The 19574-nt window shown below is 40.8% G+C and overlaps 2 protein-coding genes and 1 long non-coding RNA gene across 4 annotated transcripts in view; 1 reads left to right on the top strand and 2 right to left on the bottom strand.

The window, feature by feature from the left end:
* The window catches only part of LOC142952714 (TOX high mobility group box family member 2-like), a 73491-nt gene extending 67942 nt beyond the window's left edge, over positions 1 to 5549 (top strand). Inside the window, exons 6-8 of the mRNA XM_076094601.1 lie at positions 1820 to 2218; positions 2780 to 2919; positions 3868 to 5549. Coding sequence (XP_075950716.1) covers positions 1820 to 2218; positions 2780 to 2919; positions 3868 to 3910 — 582 coding nt within the window. The 3' untranslated portion in view covers positions 3911 to 5549. The remainder of the gene's footprint in view (positions 1 to 1819; positions 2219 to 2779; positions 2920 to 3867) is intronic.
* Positions 5550 to 7892: 2343 nt separating this feature from the next.
* Positions 7893 to 17219, bottom strand: LOC142952695 (large neutral amino acids transporter small subunit 1-like). Of its 2 annotated transcripts, none has more exons than XM_076094575.1 (11): positions 17002 to 17219; positions 15813 to 16346; positions 15535 to 15660; positions 13451 to 13556; positions 13254 to 13298; positions 12859 to 12982; positions 12639 to 12742; positions 12252 to 12348; positions 11633 to 11782; positions 10506 to 10680; positions 7893 to 10236 (listed from the first exon to the last, which is right to left on the bottom strand). In XM_076094575.1, the coding sequence occupies exons 1-11, from the start codon at positions 17075 to 17077 to the stop codon at positions 10160 to 10162; spliced, it is 1614 nt and encodes a 537-aa protein (XP_075950690.1). In that variant the 5' UTR covers positions 17078 to 17219; the 3' UTR covers positions 7893 to 10159. The 2 variants fall into 2 exon arrangements, with proteins under 2 accessions (XP_075950690.1, XP_075950698.1); XM_076094583.1 differs by having other exon boundaries at positions 15813 to 16343.
* A 194-nt stretch (positions 17220 to 17413) lies between these two features.
* On the bottom strand, positions 17414 to 19460 carry LOC142952708 (uncharacterized). The gene is made up of 2 exons (XR_012954709.1): positions 18780 to 19460; positions 17414 to 17467 (listed from the first exon to the last, which is right to left on the bottom strand). It is a non-coding gene; the product is annotated as an uncharacterized LOC142952708 (long non-coding RNA).
* Positions 19461 to 19574: the final 114 nt, after the last annotated feature.

Raw genomic sequence — 19574 nt, 5'->3', positions numbered from 1 at the left:
GGTATCTGATGCAAAAGAGCAGTCCGTATTTGGAACAATACCTGATTTCCATAGGGTGCAGATGTTGGGGGTTGGGGATTGTAGTTGGTATGGTGATGTAGTTGGGGGAGGGGTCAGCACAAGCATATGGCCAAAACATCAATGAGGGGTGGAGGAGAGAAAATGATTGCTCCCTCGTGTGCCGTACAAAATATCAGGTTTACGTTTTATATCTATCATTAGAAAATACAAACCCTTAATGTATCTTACCCCAGCAGACACCTGTGTCATGCATTACATCATCGATTTCCACCATCTCATTGTCTACAACAGGAAGTACATCCAAATCAACATCGAGCAATCATAGGCTTTTCTGCTGCTTGTCCACCTCTGACTCCTTCCTGCTAATTCAGATCTATGACATCCTTTTTGCCAAGTGAATGATGGCGTCTTGTATGCACCAGCATAGTAGCACTGGGAAGAAAGAAAGGCAAGGTGGAGGGCTGTGGATTGCATTGTTTAGTGCCGTCTTGTATTACCAACACACAATGTAGTGTGGAGAAGATTTCTTTTGTCATTCCATTTGTTCTGCAGGCAAACAGCCTCATTTCTCTGCCCGGGCTCCTGCATATATATATATGTGTGTGTGTGTGTGTGTGTGTGTGTGTCCTTTTCCCATCTATCTGTCAAGGTGTCTATTGATCATTACCCCGGTCCCAGCTCTATTCATACAAATGGGCTCCATTACCTTCTAATCAACACTGATGGCTGGAGATGAGCAATCTGACAGCTTATCATAAGGGCCTGGAAAAGAGTGGGGCAGGGCGGAGGTGGAGGTGGGGGCATTTTGTAGGTGCTGCACTGGCTCAGATACTGCCCAAAATGAAAAAAAGTCAAGTTTGGGTGTTTTCCCTGTTTCCCCATCTGTCAGCTTGTCTACATGTGTGCGTTAAGTGAAGGCTGTCAGGCCGTGGACGGACTGAAAATCAAATATATACAGTCCCATTACACAGTGAGCGTCAATATGCTGAAAAAGATTTGCTGTTGGGAGCTTTGAGTGTCAACTGTCCTGTTAAAACTGTGTTGGACAGCTGCGTCAGGCAAGCAAGACGCACACGTTCATTCTGTCAGCTGCTTCACTGTGTAGAGAGGCAGAGAATTTTGACAGAATTGACCGGTACTGAGGAAGGCTGTGAGGAAATGTTTAAAGGGAAATTCTGGCATTTCTCCACCTGGGTGTCATTGACATATCATTTTCAAAAAAGTCTATTCGCCATAATACCTTTTAACTCATCACCCAAGTGTAAATGTAACAAGATAATATTAAAGGAAACGTTGAACATTGTGGGAAATTCCCTTTCTAGCCAAGAGTTAGATAACCGCTTTCATGTCTGTCTGTGTTCACATAAAGCTGAAGCCAAAAGATGGTTAGCTTAGCTTAGCACAAACAAGGGGAAACTGCTTGCCTGGCTACCTCAATCTTGTCATCTAACTGTGAGCTAAAAAGCGAATAAGTGTATTTCCCAAACTATTCCTTTAAGAACCAGTCCAACAAATAGTAAGGACAGATAGTCGTCCCTTGGAAGCCCTTGCAGCTGTTGTAGCAAACAACACACCACTTCCTTTTCAACTTGCCTGACATACTTCAGTATAATAAGAACCAGGTTGACAAGTACCGGAATTTCCCTTTTAAGATACAGGTCAGGGCTGCAGTTTTGTTTTAAGAGAAATGGGGTCATGGAAAAGCTATTAAATAAGAGATGATTGATGGAGAGATGATTTTCATGTAGTTAATTGAATGTAAGTTATGTCATTTAATTTCTGTTTTATTCATCCACAGACATACAATGACCCTGAACCAAAAAGTGCCCAGCAGACCAGCCAGTCCTCCCACATGCTGCCCCCGAAGCAGCCCCTGTACAGTGTGCCCCCCCAGCCCTCTTCCCCCTACCTGGGCCCGCCGGGCTCCTTCCCACTGTCAGACCTCCAGAGCTACGCAGGGCCGCCCCGCCACACTCTGGCCCAGACCCTCAGCCAGTCCCAGATGCTGCCGCCCAGCATGAGTGCCTCTCCCCCATCTCCCTTCCAGATCAGCCCACCCCTGCACCCCCACGCCCAACTCTCCCTGCATCAGAGCTCCCTGCTCAACCAGCCAATCCGCATGCAGCAGTCGCAGCCAATCATCTCACACCAAATGGGGCTCCAGGCGCCTCTGCATTCCCCCCCTCTCAGCCAACAGGTTGGTGTGGTCATTATTGAGATTTAAAAAATGAATCATGAATATGATAAAATGCGTACATCTGCAAAAGCTCCTCATATAATCGCTTATAAAATGTCTCATTATTTATATTATTTATCACCAGTAATCATATGCCTTACGATTTTCAACTATTGCTAAATACTGATATACAACACTTCAAAGCATTGTTGATATTTCATAGAGCTACCGGCTTAAAATGCTTTTCTGCCTATGATTCAAATTCAAATAATATCCAATGATTTTATCAGTTGCTGATAAAAATGCCTCAATTCAATCTCATCGTATTGTATAACAGGCCTCAATCGCATTTTAGCGTATATATGAAGAAGAACAAAACAGTTTGTAAAAGTATGTTTATAAAGTTTACTTTTTCCACTAATTTAGTGGCAAACAAACTATTTTCTCCTTTCCGAAGAAGTTCTCAAGACCACTGACAGCATTTGGCCTCATACAGTATCATGGCTCAGCAAACTCTAATGGTTGGCCATCTCAAAGCTAGAACGATATAACCCCTCTCCTTTCCCTCCTCTCCTCCTATAGGGATTCTCCCATATCCAGGCTGATTACCAGAACAGCGTCGGGGGCCCACAGTCTCCAGGGGCCCCTAACCCAGTGCATGGCCAGAACCCTGACTGGGACAGCGAGTACTGCAACAGGGACTGTGGACCTAACCACTGCAGGTGAGCTCATCACACATTGTGTTATGGTAGTGGTGAATGTTGTGTGATGGACATGATGGTTAACAAGAAGAAATCACATCGAGTTAGCCAGAAAAAGATGGTCCAGAATAAAGATTTCTCCGCCTCTGTAGCTCCAATCCGGGACATTTGATTGTTGAGAATAGTAAGTATTTGTCTGACAGTTACTCATTTTCCAAATGAGTTGCTCTAAACCACTTCACTTTCACACTCAGAGACTCAGACAGTATTAATCATAAACTGTGATTCCTCTGCTAAAGCAAAGCATCTCCTTGAAATTGAAATGAGTATTGCTGCAGTAGAACAACGCTATTACCGAGCTTGGAGAAAGTGTGACATCCAATTAAGTTTCCCTGTGTTTCGCTCAGCACACATTGCCTTATTGAATCAAGCTATTCAAGCAGGTACAAGACGAATGTTGCGTTGTCTCACACCTGAAACTTGGTGTTGCTATTCCGAGAGGCAGCAGAGCTGGAAGTCAGTATCTTCTGTATTTAGAGCTGATTCATCTGTATGTCAAATGAGATCACGCCTGGGTCAAATCACGTTTGATGCTCTTTGAAGTACATTGAGTCTTTGCGTAAACCTTTTCCCTCAGTGTCAGATCACAGTAGCTGGGAGTTTTGGAGCGTACTGAATTATTTCCTGTGTGTCAGTGAAGATAACTGGAGAAGAGGCTTTGTATTTGACGTTTCGGGTGATCTGCATATTCTGACTTTTTTATTTATACTGATTGATGTCTGTTGTTTGACGGCAGCTTTTATGTTTTGGAGCTGCTTTCTCAGCCAGGTCTTACTTTGAAATAGATTTCGTCATTTCTCGCTGGGATTTCCTGGCGAAATATTGGATGAACAGAAATACACGTAGTCAATAATTGTATTCACATGTATCCAGACGTACATTAGTGTAATACAGTCTATTCTTCCTCAGCAGCGGCATGGGAGCTCGGGACAAGCCTCTCTACCTCACTTGAAGTTGAAAGACCTCCAAATGTCAGACTCCAGGGAGCTTTCCACCATAACAACAACGTCATCGATGTACCTGCTTCTACACCATTTAGGTTTTTTTTTTTTTTGGTTTTTTTTTGTGACGGATTACGAAAATCCCAAAGACTGCTACAGTAACTTCACCTATTTGCCAAGCACTTAGATCGGCCAGTAGCCTGAGGCACTTCTCTTGCTTTTTTTCCTTATCAGTGAACTTTTCGCTTTTCTGCGGGGGCAGTGAGCTTTAAGCTCATGCCAACATACTGGAAATGAAGACAAAAAAAAAGTCTTCTCATTCTTTTTTTTTAAATTTTTTTTTTTAAAGATGCTCTCTCTCCTCTTCACTCCATTACTCTGTGTTTGCCATGGATTGCCCTCATCGGGGAGAAGAAATGCTCTAAGCATACTAAAAGTGTAGGGGTTTTGGGTAGAAAAGCGAATGCAGGAAACTAGAATATAGTCACCTCAGCAGGGGTGGATGTACTTCAGGACATACTGAAACACCCCAACTGAGTAAAAGCAAAGTGAAATTATAAAGAAGATAGTCACGTACACTTTAGACGTTTGTAAATCATCCTCGCCCCTATTAAAGGACGCCCTCTTTTCCTTTTGTTTCTCACAGAGTGATTGTAAATATCACCACAATGGATCCCTCTTATGTGTGTATTTAGCTGCAGTCCCTTACTTTCTTTATTTTCTTTAACTTTTGTTTTCGTTTGGCTCTGTGATTTTCGTGCGGGCGGATTCAGTGAGGGAATACACACACTAAAAGTTGTGTTGAAACTGTGTACACTGGTCTTGTTTCTCTCCAAATGAGAGAGAAATGCAAAGACTGTAAAACGCTCCATTTCCTCCTTAACTGGCAGAGCTCTGATAGAGAGTGTCACTCTCTTCACATGGCCTCAGGACGTTACAGAACTGTAGAGGTCAAAGGTTGATACCTCTCGTTTTAGCTCCTCCTCCTCCTTTTGGTCAATAAGGACCGCCCCCACCCGTAACCCCGCTCACCTTTCCTTAGTCCTGACACCTTGTACAGGTGAATTAAAAAAAAAAAGTTGCTAAATGTGAAATGTTACTAAAGAAAAAAAAAACATAACAGTGGGTTTTAAAGTTTTTGACTAGTTTTATTAGGTGTTTTAGAATTGTGTTGAACTTATCTTTATCATTTTTTGTGAAGAAAAAGAATTCTAAAGATATTTTGTTTTTTCACTGTAGCAGGATTTTTTTGCGTTTTGGAGGAAGAGTCATGGGGGTAGATATTTTAAGTTTGTGTATAAACCTGCCAAATGTACTTCTTTAATTTGTAAAGCCGTTGATGAGAGAACCCATTTTGTTTTGTTGAATATCATATGTTTTACGATATGGTCATTCTATTTAATTTGGTTGCAGGTTTCACATCTATTTATGAACGATATGAAGTAACAATTTTGGCTTATTTTCATCAGGGTGCATTATTATTATTATTATTATTATTATTGATCAAACAACATTATTATTAGAATAATAAATATTTTTTCAGAAATTGTTGTTGGTGCAATACCAGTGCACCAGCATTAGATTCATTTTGTGTCACAAATACTTCTTTTGTTTTCTTTTGTCTGTAATAAAATGTTTAAAGTGGAGAAATTGATGTTCATGTCTCTACTCATTTCATCATTTGGTTTACGTTTCTGAGTCCCAACATTCATTAGTAATTTGATGAGAAGCGGCGGTATAGCATGTAAACATACCTTTGCTTTCGCCTGCATGTGTCTGAGGTTAATTAGGAGAATAATCTTTGATGTTGTAGGAAAGTTGATGTGACTGCTGTCACATGGTTCATTAAGGGAGGAGTTGAGGCTCCATCATGGTGTCCCTTTATTAAACTTTAACCTTTCCACGTTTTTTTTTTCTTTTCATAAAACCAGACATGATCAATATAGTATATCAAGCAAAAAAAATTCTGCCCGCTGGTTGTGTTTTCTGGTAAAGGTGTGATGATGAAACAGTACACGGACTTTCAGAGAACCACCTCAGAAGAGAAATAGGACTGTCTTTTACTTATGAATTTCACAGATGGATTAAAGGTAGAATAGAAATGGAATCTATCATCCCCCCTCTCTCTCTCTCTCTCTCTCTCTCTCTCTCTCTCTCTCATTCTCTGTCTCTCTCTGTCTGTCCTTTCTCTTTCTCTCTTTCACTGTCTTTCTCTATGTCTTGCTCACTCTCTATGATGTTGATGATGACGCAGTGCCCCCTAGAGCTGATTCATAAAACGTTCCACATTTGTTTCAGTTGCCCTAACCTAAAAATAATCAGTTTATCACAGCTCAAGGTTGATGAAATGTAATACTTATATGTTTAAATGAAGGACGGCCTTAACCCCACCATCATTACCCTTATCCCACAACTGTGGTTTTACTGGGCGGCTTCCAGATGTGATCGTGAAATGGAAAAAAGGAAGGCATTGCACTCAACAAAAGTACCCTTAAAATGTAAAAAGAAAATTAACTACATTAAAAAAGTTACATTTGTGAGCAGATGGGAGCAGAATATCCTTTGAATGCCAACCAAGGAGGAAAAAATGAAAGAGTTCACACTTCATAAAGCTTTAAAGGTTTATAACAGCAAGATGGTGTTGGACTGGATCGCTCGGCTGTTTTACCATCTCATATTAATGTTCCTCTATCGCCATCTGCTGGTGATATTAGCGCTGGTTTATAGTCTTGGGTTCCAACATCAGAAGCTATCAAACCAAACCCAACATGTGGTGAAGAATATCCTGATCTGTAGGATCCTAACTTTTATTCTCATTTTATGGCTGCTCTGCTCAATAGTGCAAAACGTCATTGAGTCTAAGAGTGAACAAAGCCAAACAAATCTAACCATAATGTAAGATTTGAAAATGTAGCTCAAATACATTTTAGTAAATTTATTTTGGCTTTATATTTATTATTATTATTTGTTTATTTTTAACACCATTCTTCAAAGAAGTCACAATGCTCAGCGGACAAGTGGATTTATTTCACTGACAAAATGTTTCTTGTTTTATGAAAAATAGATCTTGAAGGCTCAATACAAACAACTGAATTATGTATAAAGATTGACGTTGATGATGAATGTTTGATGTGAAGTTGAGTCGATCTCATCTCAGCTAGTTATATATAATTGATTTGATGCAGATTTAGTTTTGCCCAGGGGTTATTTAACAACACAGAGAGCTGGCCAGGAATGCATTACATTTTTACATTACATTCTAACAGACATTTTAATCTGTAATAGCAGAAAATTAAAGCATTTCATTCATGGTAAAGACTGCTTAAGTATGTTTAATGTCATTTGTGTTTACTTTCTATGTAAATAACTAAGAATATTAGATTTGACTCCACTGCTGGACTGGACTGTACTCTATGTACTGATTTATTCTTTTACAAATCAAGTCCCTGATCAAGTCCCTGTTTGCAGAAGGTTTCAAACAGTCCACACGTCACTTGTGCAATATTGGCTCCTTGCCTGTCCAATCTCCCATCACTAATATTGTCTCCAGTAGCTCTGATACTGGTTCCATCAGCAGCCATTAGACCCTCTCATTTCCTTTTCAAACGGATATGAACTCTCCTGACATCAGAGGCATCGGCTGCACCATTGTCTGACAGCCAACAAACAAGACAAGACAAACAAGAGAGGACAGAGCATTTCATACAGATGACTACCTAAACACTCGATGGCAGATATGATACCGCCGTTGGCCCGACTGTTTGAGAAAACCGTGCTCGTGAAACATCCTCATTTGGACAGAAGCTATCTTGTGTTTTGGGATTGCTTGTTCTATTAGAAGCTGTTATCTGCAGAGAGGCTGGGGTTGGCCTTTTGTTAACTGATGCAAGTATATTAGGACGCTGCATTTACGCAGCAGTGAGGAATCTGATTTACACCCACTGAGGAACACTTCTTTTGTGTGCTTTACAAAACACAAACAAACAGGCCAACTTTGAACAAAAATATGTTTATTGTTACATGTACCCTCCGAAAGACAACAGTTACAATAATTGACACAGGTATCTTCAACTTTTAAAATTAAAAATACTCTATTATATTTTTTTGTCCAGAACACTTTTATTAGGCAAATAGGTCTTATTGATTCATACACACAGTAGCACTTTGTTCACAGAGATACAGTATGTTATGCATAACATGAAATATACGATGGGTAGTCAATCAATGATAAAATGTGTGTTTTTAGATTAGTTCTTTCACTATTGTGCTGTTAATTGGTGTGCTACTATCTATCTGGCTGTTGAATAGTAAGTAAGTAAAGTACTTCAATATTTACTAGAGCAAATGTACTAATTTACTGTCCACCAGTGGCGATGTGATAATATACGCAAATAACCCGATAAGGCAAATAACTGCTTATTGTATCAGTAAAAGTTGCATTTTTGTGAGGTTTTTACATGGTTCAGTACATGACATTTAATAAATCGTGGAGTGGAAAAGGTGCAGTATGTTCCAAAATTTGTATGAAACTTTCATATCACCTTTTCTTTCAATCTGGTGTTAACATTAGAGGCCTTTATGGGTGTCATTGTCATTGGATGGTAAATACAACCCATTATGTTTACAGGTAGATTTATTTCCACTGCTAAACGCTGATTGTTGTCTAGTTTGTTGTGAGAACTCGGTCCAACTTCCTTAAGAATATATAATGACGGTTGTAGAAATGCCACATTTCATCTCTCGCTGCAACATTGATGTTATGACTTTCAGCTTTTCCCTCATTCAGCTGTTGTTCAAAATTCTGAAAGCTTTGGCTTAATTCATGTTGAAAATATTTCAATTTTCTCTTTGATGTCTCAAACCAATATGGATTATTACCCAATTTCAGCTCATGTATTTGATTTGACAGTGTCCTGCAAAACTGTGATTGTCTGATTCTTCAGAGGACTGTCTCTATTCTGTGCAAATTCTAGAAAACTTTCCCAACAAACCTCCACCCTCCTTCATCTCCCTCTGAGACGGTTTTCCTCTGGGATTTTGAGTAAATTGACAATGTTTTTACAATTTAGGAAAACCTCAGATATTCCGTTTAAAAGTAAGATTTTATCGGTAAAATATAAAAGCAAAGCTGATGTCACTAAATTAGTAACATTCATTCCGGACTTATAGTGACAATAAAAAAAGCAAAAAAAAAACAGATTATCAGTACTACAATTGCTGGCACAGATAATATATACAAACAACACAAAACACTAACACGACAATTGAGTTTTCTAAATACAACCAGAAGGACGTCTATGCAGGTCTTCAGTTTCTTATAAGAACGCCTTACAAACAGCTGCTGGTATTCACTGTCATTTCATCAAATACCATCACATATGGAGCACTGCATGACACTGACATGGTGTGATGTGAGAGTAAAATGATACAAGAAACAGACCTGCTTCACAGCAACGCATCGTCAGTAAATATTACGTACACTCTTTTGTCTCACTTTAGCTTGTGCTTTCACGTAGTGCTGTGGATTCATTTTACAAATGAATACTAAAAAATGTACAAATGTCAAAATCAGTTGTAATTAACACAAATATTAGTAGCATATGAATATAATGTAATCAGTGTTATGCTAGTTAACCCTTGCCTCCTCCGACCCTGGCCTTATTTATACACCGTGCGCTGTGTCTTAGTATCTTATGTGAGGTCGTTTTAATTGAAATTAGTCCGTACATCATTAACTGTTGCAGAAAGTCCTCAGTTTTAACTCACAGGTTAGTAGCGTTCATATTCTATAAAACTGTAAACTATATTAAACTATGTGTCGTTTGTAGTTATCAAATGTCTTGTCTCGCTAAGCTACTTATCTCTACACTTTAGCTGAACAATAAACTTGTATGTTAGGCCGCTAGAGTATCTGAATGCAGCTTCTAACACTGTGTTGGCAGCACATACTTACTCGCTATTTAAAATCAGGGCATGACTCTCCTTTAACTCACTAACAGGCTAAATGTAAGCATGTTCTAGGATTAAAGTAGATGTAATTGTCAAAGATATGCCTTCATACTTTTTAGGCTAAACCCCTCCTTTACCGAGATTGCCAAGCCGCCCTTATCAATATCAATTTGCTTCACAGTTACATGCCTGGTTAGTTAAAGTTTTAAAAGAAATTGCTTTAGTGAAGTGAATGAATGTCGACATGTCAAAAATGTTCAGACACAAATATTGACACGGTCCATCATCTTGTTCATCTCGTCTGTCCAGCGTTATTCGGCCGCCTCATGCTGCTCCCTCTCCTCAGGAACAGACATGAAGATCTTTTGACAGAACATGGTGAAGATTTCTGAGGAGAAACAACTCATCAACATCAGCCCTGTCTGTTTTCTTTTACTAGGTTACTGCAGGTTGTAGATTGAATGTAACATCGGCTCAACGTCTTGGTTTGCGTCCTTCCTGCCGACTATATAAACAAACCAAATGTATCACTGTCCACAGCTGCACTCGAGCAGATATTCTCACGTGAATTTCACAACAAACTGTAAGGAACGCTTCTCCGGTCTTGCCTGAAATAATACACAAAGACGGTATTAAAGAAAACAAGAATCCACTCACCCAGCACCTTCTTCACCACGTGAGGTTTCTTCCACTTGTAGCCCAGTAGGTACGCCGGGATGCCTGTGAGAATAATGCCGCTGCCTACCAGACACTCAAACGGGGCTGCCCAGAAGGACACAACGATCATGAAGACACAGCTCAAAACGAAAGTCACAGGGATGAACAGATACACCTGCAAGAAGACAAATACCATAGATGTAGGCGTTTGTTCCTGTGAAGGAGGGTAGATAAAGAAGCCTGCTAATATTTGACAAAATTACCTTTAGAATTTAATTGTTGAGTCTTTTTTAACATTGCTGCTATTACTTATTACAATGATACATGTATCTCTATATAGCTGGAAAAATGGAACCAAAACTATAAATGTCAAATAACGAATCATGTAAAATCGTCATAACAATGCAACTTTTATTGATAATGTGATAAGATATTGATACAATAAGCAGTTGAGGTAATTTGCCTTATTGGGTTATAATATTCATTTTCTGCTACTTTATATTTCTACTCCACTTGAGACGGGGAAATGCTTTTATGCTGCTGCATTGATTTGATAAATGTAGTTACTTATTACAACAGATCAATAATACAAAATATAGTCAATAAATAAATAATGATGTGTCATTATTATACTATACTGTACAATACCATTCTGCATAATGAGCGCTTTTATTTTGGTGTTTTTAGCTATTTATTGCTTGTTAGAGGTTCATCTTATAAAACAAATAGGCTGAGAGCACTCAGGCTGAAAGCAAACATGAAAGACCGGTCAACCAAAGTAATATTCCCATGATGGAACAGAAACAAAGAGCCATGTATGCGTGGAAACACCACTCCGTCCTATTCTGAAAAAACAGTGTGGTTCTACCAATAACAAGAGCAGTGATACAATGGTCCTTTCATTTTTTTTTTTTTTTAAAGAAAAGAAAAGTGGATGCTCTATGAAACCAGGAGACGTGTTGATGTTTTGGGCAGACAAAGAAACTGGCTGAGGTTCAGGTCTTACATAAGTTGTACACCTTGCAGTGAGTCTTGAATCCTTTAAAGATGACTTTTCTTAGATAAATCTCCAGAGCAAAAAGCATTTATCACATGCAACACAACCTGTCCCGACATGGTTACTCTACCTTAATGGGCCTTCTGAGGTCGGGCTTGGTATAGCGCAGCCAGAGCATGCCGGCAATGGCCATACCAACACACAGCCAGGTGAAGAAGCTAAAGAGATTGATAACAGAGAAGATATCCTTCGAGATGGTGTACATCATGGACAGCAAACACTGATAGAAGACAAAAGGAAGACAAGATCGTATTAGGTTTGTATACATAGCATAAAAACACACACATGTTGTACTCCTCAAGTTATTTGGAAATATGTTTTAAGGCCAATTCTTGTGGAATTTGTGTTCCGCTAAATGCTTTCATGCTGTGAACATTCACTGAGTTGTGACTAGTTTTAGAGGCTTTGACAAAAGAAATCTAAAACAATTCGATTAAACAATTAAAACAATTTAATCGACATATTCAACTGCTCATAAGTGCAGGACACCTGTCAGAAATCTGTAGCTATTATTTTATGGCAGATGTACGTCAATAAAGGTCGTACGTCACTTAGTGCACCTTTTATTTACAAAAACCTCATTGGATTTCATCATAAGGTTGTTGAGTTGATTTGACAACAGGAATTTCTAAAGGTGACAAACAAAAAAGTAGCTGTCAGATCATAGCTGTTAGTAGCAGGCGTCTTACTGTGAAGACGAGGGACGGCACTGGTGTGAAGAGGTCTGTGTGGACCAAACCCAGAGCAGCAGGGAGTTGACCCTCTCGAGCTCCGGCATAAAACAACCTAGAAGAGATAACATAACGTTTTCTAACCCGTAACAGTCTCAGATTTACCGTCATATCATGTGAGACTGCATATGCTCCCTATATTTGAGAGTTCAACACCGTGAAGAACAATATTTGACTGTCGTTTAAGTATTGGAAATAAACTGTGCTCAAAACTGGTAAACACACATCCCATAAACACGCACTCCCTAACCTTGCATTAACTCATTTATATAAGTTACAAACTGGTGTATTACAGCATAGAAATGCTACTTAAGTTGTATTCTCTCCGTTCAGACGTACACACACCTTGCTGACGTGAACAGGGATCCGTTGACGGCTCCAAAGCAGGACAGTCCCACAAAGACAGGAATCAACCAGGACATCACACCTAGATGGTACTCCCCAAAACTCTGCCAAACAGCACAACATACATGAGAAAACACAGCCTGCCAAAAAGATGCAACTGATGACTTTGACTTTACAGTCTGCAAAGTCTGTAACTGTGTGGCAGAGATACAAAGCTCACCACAGCAACCGCCTCAGACTCGACCATTTCTTCAGGAGAGATGGTGGTGAAGTAGGCCAGGTTGGTCAAAACGTACACCACCGTCACTATAGGCATGGATATGATGATGGACAAGGGCAGGTTCCTATGGAGGAGTGGTCAAAGGTCATTTGAGGAAGGAAAACCCACCATATTCTCTCACAATATCTGATTGTTTCCATCCTTTGTATTCAGCTCTACAGACGTTTTTTGAGGTTGCTTTTGTATAGGATGGCATTAAAATGTAAGGGGCATCATGTCACTTTGTATGTTGTTACTCCATGCAATCAAACGAAACAAGCTCAGTCATGGATGAGGGTATTCATGCTGTTGGCATTGTACAATCCTCAAAACAACATTCATCACATTTATGTCACCTCTCTGGATTGATCATCTCCTCGGTCACGTAATTCAGGTAATTCCTAAAAAAAATAGAGTTAAACAATGGTTTAGCGATTGGGTAAAGACTGGAATAACTGTACGTTGTTTTGCAAAGCAAACAGTTGGCAGCTATAAATAAATGATTTCTAATTCTGGTCTATAATTGCATCAAAATAGGTCACAAATGCCTCACCAGCCTCCAAAAGCAAAGAGTCCACTGTACAGAGCCAAGACAATATTGTCCACGCCCAGTTTGCTGCCTTCAAATGCTTTTTCCGGTGTCAGGTACGGCACATCTCCTGCACACACATAGAAAGAAGAATAAGCTAAATGAATCCAAGACAACTGAAACTCTCTCTAAAGTAACTACTTTAGTTTATGAAGAAATTGCGTGGTTTCATATAAATTAAATGGATTCTCATTCAGGGCTGCTGCTCCATTTTTATTTCCCCTTTTACTTCTGTCGCTGCCGGCCCTTTGACAGGCCTGACATTTTGAACAAGCCAGTCGGGACTCTGTCCGAACACTTTGCCTCCAGCTTTGAGCATCTGCTTTGATGTACTGAAACATAATCAGGTCCTGTTCAGCTGACATTTGAAATATCTTCTCTCGTTTATCCACAGCAGCTAACAAATCCAGTGTATCATCAGCGAGGGCAACTGCCATGTGAGCTGTGTGTGTGTGTGTGTGTGTGTGTGTGTGTGTGTGTGTGTGTGTGTGTGTGTGTGTGTGTGTGTGCGTGTGTGTGCATGAAGTCTTGCTCCTGCGCGGCTCTCTCCTCTACCTGTCGCTTTCAGATGGTAATGACTCTGCTTTTCGTGAGGCCTGTACTACACACACATTACTTTCTCACTCGCGCTCTGAAAGACCACAGTGTGACAACAGCCGGCAAGCTTCGACGCCTAGTTTCCATGGTAACACAGTGTGGAGCACAATGGTGGTGGGTGTGACCTTGCAAAAAAAGGGGATGGGGGGGAGTAGCAGATGTAGCATGGAGCAGACGATGGACGCACTAACTTCCTTCGACTGGCATGACTGGAGCCGATTCAGTTGCTTTGCTACTTCAGTTTTGAAAAGTATTCATACATATGATTTTAAAAACTGAAATGATATATACATATAGTCAAGATGGAGGTGACTGGCACTTGTGAATAACATCAGCAGTTGCCTCCTGTTAAGAACAATCATATGGAAGATTCAGTTCACACTGAGATTCATTGTAAGGCCAATGAAATACTGCAGGCAGAGGAACTGTCCCATTTTTTGCAGCATCAGTGTTTCTAGAATGTCCACTATGTCCCTCATATGACGATATCAATTCTAACATATTGCTACATATGTCACATATTACATATCTCCAGGATATACAGTAGACATATTTATAGAGGCTACACATTGTACAGATGAGTCATGTACCAATTCTGCTCATCAGTGTCCAACCTCAAAGTACACCCATGCAGACACACATGTATGTATGTATGGCTTCACACTCGCTCAGACTCAATCACATGGCTGCAGACAGACAAGCCTTGTGTTCAGTTAGCTGCTAACAAACTGAAAGGAGGGCAGTCTGCTCGGTTGGGCTCATTAGTGTTCGTCAACAATTTGTTGATCGTTAGAGATAAAAGAAATAAACCTGGGTTTCAGCAGCGCCAGTGAGACACTGAGACAGTAATGTATATAACTATACTTTGATAAAACCGTATCTGCTTTTATTTTATAACACTTTTATGAGCATCATTATTGCAATAAACAAAAACATAAACAAGTGGGAGATGGATTAACACACTGTATACAGCTGCATGCTGGGAAATACACACTTATCATATTGGATGAGAGAGAAAACTATATTTTTTGGGATAGAAAAACACTTATTCACCCACCAAAGAGGATTTGGAGCAAAGTATGATGATACATGCCTCATCACACACACGTCAAACAAGGACCCGTTTTTTCACACTAAAGTGAAGATGAGCCAGCTTGTTTTTCATGTGGACAGTCTAACAATAATGTTTTACAAAAGATTGCACTTAGTATCAAGTTGTCTAACTCGTCCAGTCAACTTAGCATCAAGTTGGGATCAAGATGTCTGTAGTTAGATGCTACATTGGAAATGATACCAGATAGTGAGACTGACTGAACTGCAAAACCCAGCTGGCAATTGATGGTCTGATTCATTTTGTGTGATTGTCATTGCTTTTGGTCTCTTTGTGTTTTGTAGACCTGCGGCCAGAGAATGCTATACAGCAGAGATTTGAATGAGGAAGTGGGACTCACCTGTGCCAATCTGGATGAAGCCAAAGATGATGATGATGATCAGGGCTAGTAATTTGGAGGCTGTGAACAAGTCCTGCACCTTGGTGGCCGCTCTCACACTGATGCAGTTTACGAACGTCAGGGAGGCTACAGGAGGTGGGGAGAGACATATAGAAGCTTACAAATTAGGTTGTTGGGGAATAATCACCATGGATTAAAGTGTATCAAATGAGTGATTTTCTTATTATTGTCATCTGTGTAGAAAGAGAAGTATTTGCGCGGTTACCCCGGCCACTCACTTAGACACAAGCAGGCAATGAGTTTGGCTGCACTGTCAGGCACGGGGCAGTTTGGGTACAGAGGTTTCAGAAGGTAGGTGGCGAACACCAGCGACACCACGTACTGTGATGACGGCCGGATGATGAGCATCTCCACCCACAGCTTTAGGAAAGCCACCAGCTCGCCGTACACCTCCAGGATGTAAGTGTAGTCCCCCCCCGACTTGGTGATGGTTGTGCCAAGCTCAGCGTAGCATAGGGCGCCCATGGTAGAGATCACGCCACAGGCAGACCAGACGATCAGGGAGAGCCCAGCTGAACCAGTCTCTTTGACCACGCCTGTTGGAGTGACGAAAATGCCAGAGCCAATGATGGTGCCGATGATCATTCCCACACCATTGAAGAGGGTGATGCTGCGTTTGAGCACAATCTTCTCCCCTTTGGCGGGCGAGTCGGTGGCAGGGATTGTGGCGGTGGGAGCAGGGATCATGTGGGTAGATGGAGACGCAGGCTGCTCTACAATCAGACCGTCTTGGTTTGGGTCCGCTTCAACTGCTGGAGAATAAGGGACAGCCGACCAGGAGATGAGAGTTTCACATTTGAAGTTAAACCATTAAGTGTTGATCACAAAAAAGAGAAAATCATCAAAGTGACAAGTGTATTTTGAAGTTTTCCTTTGCTGAGATATTTTATATTATATATATTTTTGATTACTTTTGTGAACAGAATAAAATACCAAACTTATATGTAAACAATAAACAAAACAGACTAATAATGTCTGTGTGTCAAGCAGCGAGGGATAGAAGCAGTGTGGCATTGTGGTTCAGCAAATTGGTGTGGCATGGACTGCTCAAGAACAGGTGAAGCAGGCTCATCTGGGACACTTTTAAAACCTTTTCCTAAAGAAACGTACTCATCTTATTCACTTCGCCCTATTTATTTACACACCCACATTATCAGGTAATTGTGCTTACACACCCAGTAAAGGGCCCGTGTGGAAACATAGCTCTATTTTTATGAATTAGGTGTGACATTTCCTCACCTGTCAACCTCGGTGACCTGTCACTATCACCACAAAACACCATCTCTATAGCGGCATTAATCTGTAGGTATACTGGCATTAGACAGTGTTGCATCAGAGCGCATGGCGGAATAATGCAGCTCTGCACCATGTGGTGTTTACAGGAGTGTGAGCATGCACTGTACCTACCTCCAATCTTCTCCTGGCTTGCTGCCTTGGCAACACTCTCCCGGCTGCTCCGTGATTTCAACTCCGGCTCAGCCATCTTCCTTCTTAATCTGGGTCCCCTTGTCTTGTCTTTTACCTCCTGCCCCCCTTTTTCTTCCTCCCTTTATGTCCCTTTCCTCCTCCTGCCTGGATATCCTCACTGTCTCCCTCACGCGCACAATCCTACCCCCAGCCCCCCCCCCCCCAACTCTGTCTCTAGCCCTTCCTGATTCGTCCTTTCTCACACACACGCTCACAGACTCTCCTCTTCATTTGCACACACTGCCTTCGTCACTCAGACTGGAATTCATCTGACCCTGATCCTCTCCCTGTCTCTCCCTCCCTCTGTCTCTCCAGGATACGGCAGGGAGGAGCTGAACCTTTGTGATGATGCTGTTGAGCGGCTCCTGCGTGAGCCCACGCCCACTCCAAATGAATGATGGGATGGCTTAGAAGGGGGAAGTAGGTTACTGGCAGGCACCATTTGGAGGGGGCACCATGTGACACTGTAATCTTTTTGTGTACTGCCTAATCCAATAGTATACAGTATGTCCATGTACGCCTGTGTGGGAGCCTCTCATGTCAGAGTGTATTAGGGAGGATGCTGTACATGCAGTGCTCCCTCTAGTGATGCTACCATGGGAAAACAAGTGTCTTTGTTCTCCCGCTGCCGTGCAGAAAGGTGACACCGGAGAGAAAATGGACACCCACTGGCCAAGTTCAGTGCACACAATGCAGAATCAATGATGAGGCACAGCACCATGGTCAGTGTACTCATATTGCACCATAACAACAGGGGCAGTATTGCATAGTTCACTGAGAGACACACATTATAAACAGTGATATCCTTTCAGGAGTAAAACTGTCATATTATAATGTTTCAAGACAATTTAAATAATAAATAGTTGTACACCGAATATGACAGTCCACAGAGAACGTTAATTATTATGCAACGCCTACGGCATCCGAGTTGTTTGAATTGTTAAAATATTAAAGATTGCTGCTAATTGTATTCCCGAAATTGGCAAAATGTCCGGGAGGCTTCATGAGAAAAAGGTGAATTATTGGTATTTTCCGAGAGTTTTAAGTTTGTTTTTGCCAAATTATAGTCTAATATCAGGTTGATTTCCCCGAATTTATGTCAGGCTCTCTGTTTGAATTGAATTGGTTGCATGTCACGTTTCTAACCACTAGATGGAGCCCTATACGTGTTTGCAAATTTGAGACTTATTTTCATGACTTAACCAATGCGATATAAGGTAATGCACAAGTGGGAGATGGCGTACTTAAAAATGATTCTCGATGTTCTAATAGATTGAGTTTGTAGCTTTGTGAGCCTTTTGTGATATAACCACCAATTAACCACGTGTCCTCTCACGTAAACCGGTAGAGCCAATGAACCAGGTATTCCAGTAAATGCAGTGACTCAGCAACAGTGTTAACTTCAATACGATAAATACATTTCACACCCAGACCTGGTTAAGCCTACTGACAGAGAGAGATTAATCAAATGATGAAATATAAATTGCCCTACAATACAGACCACCAGAATACAATAAACAAGTCTCACAAATAAATGTGGCAGAGGAAACAGGGGAGAAGGCTATTTGGCCTGCAATAGAAAATAGAGAATATTCAGTAGTCTTAACCAGGCTGGGGGCTTGGTCATTGTTGGCGATTGGCTCTGATTGCGAATATGTATGTGGACCTTCAGAGACAGTAAAACACATCCTTCTTCATGCAGTGAGAGAACTACTCACCTCAAATTGGGGAAAGAAAGCTTCAGAGACTTGGGGAAAATTGGAGAAATAGCACTACGCAGTTCTGCACTACTGTTAAGACGATCATTTAACAAACAGTAGAGGGCAGCAATATGACGTTTATGAAATGTTTCATGTTTTGTTTAACACTATATTATGGCTTTTTATGACATTTTTTTGGACCTACTATACTATGACTTTTTTAGATATCATCGATTTAATAGAGAAGTATTATTATTATAAATGCGAAGATTACACATTACATGCAAAAAATGTGCATTCCGAGAATGAGCCCCGTTCTGTTTCGGCGTTAGTTACTGCGCTCTTGCAATAACTAGTGACGCTGACAAGGTCGACTCACAATCATCAAGCTCAGTTCAATGAACCTCTTAGCTTCACAATGATGTAGCGCGAGCCAACACTGGAATTACCCAGGACACTCTCTGCCTTCGGTCCGGGGACTTTCCCCTGGGCGTGAATGAGAAACCAGGTCCCCCGTATGTAGCCCAGAGTGCAAGCCTTCCGAATGCCCGGATGTAAGAATGGGTTTGCGGAAGATAAGTAGGAAGACAGACAGCTGGTATACAAGATCACGGTGTCAGAAAATTTGGAAGTGGTCCTACAGTGTGACGTTAATCAACAATAAACGTATGAAATTGCGAGCGGCAGTTTGGTCTTGTAAAGATCGTCTATGTGGTTTAAAAGTAGCTCGTTCTTGACTCTAAACGTTCAAAAACCGTGAAGGATCATGGGATATTTAAAGGCCTAGTTGCCAAATAAGGCACAATCTAAAAT

This window comes from Anarhichas minor, unplaced genomic scaffold, assembly GCF_050575085.1.
Source record: "Anarhichas minor isolate MPS153535 unplaced genomic scaffold, ASM5057508v1 ptg000003l, whole genome shotgun sequence".
Taxonomy (NCBI): Eukaryota; Metazoa; Chordata; class Actinopteri; order Perciformes; family Anarhichadidae; genus Anarhichas; species Anarhichas minor.
This window is presented reverse-complemented; position numbering and strand designations above follow the sequence as displayed.

What these genes read in the sequence shown, in the direction of transcription:
- LOC142952695 (XM_076094575.1), bottom strand. Translation starts at nt 17,077, where the DNA reads ATGGCTGAGCCGGAGTTGAAATCACGGAGCAGCCGGGAGAGTGTTGCC. An exon ending in ACCTCAGAAGGCCCATTAAG is followed by an intron (nt 10,681 to 11,632) that starts GTAGAGTAACCA and finishes GTCTTCTTGCAG; the next exon opens with GTGTATCTGTTCATCCCTGT. An exon ending in CGTGGTGAAGAAGGTGCTGG is followed by an intron (nt 10,237 to 10,505) that starts GTGAGTGGATTC and finishes GTTTCTCCTCAG; the next exon opens with AAATCTTCACCATGTTCTGT.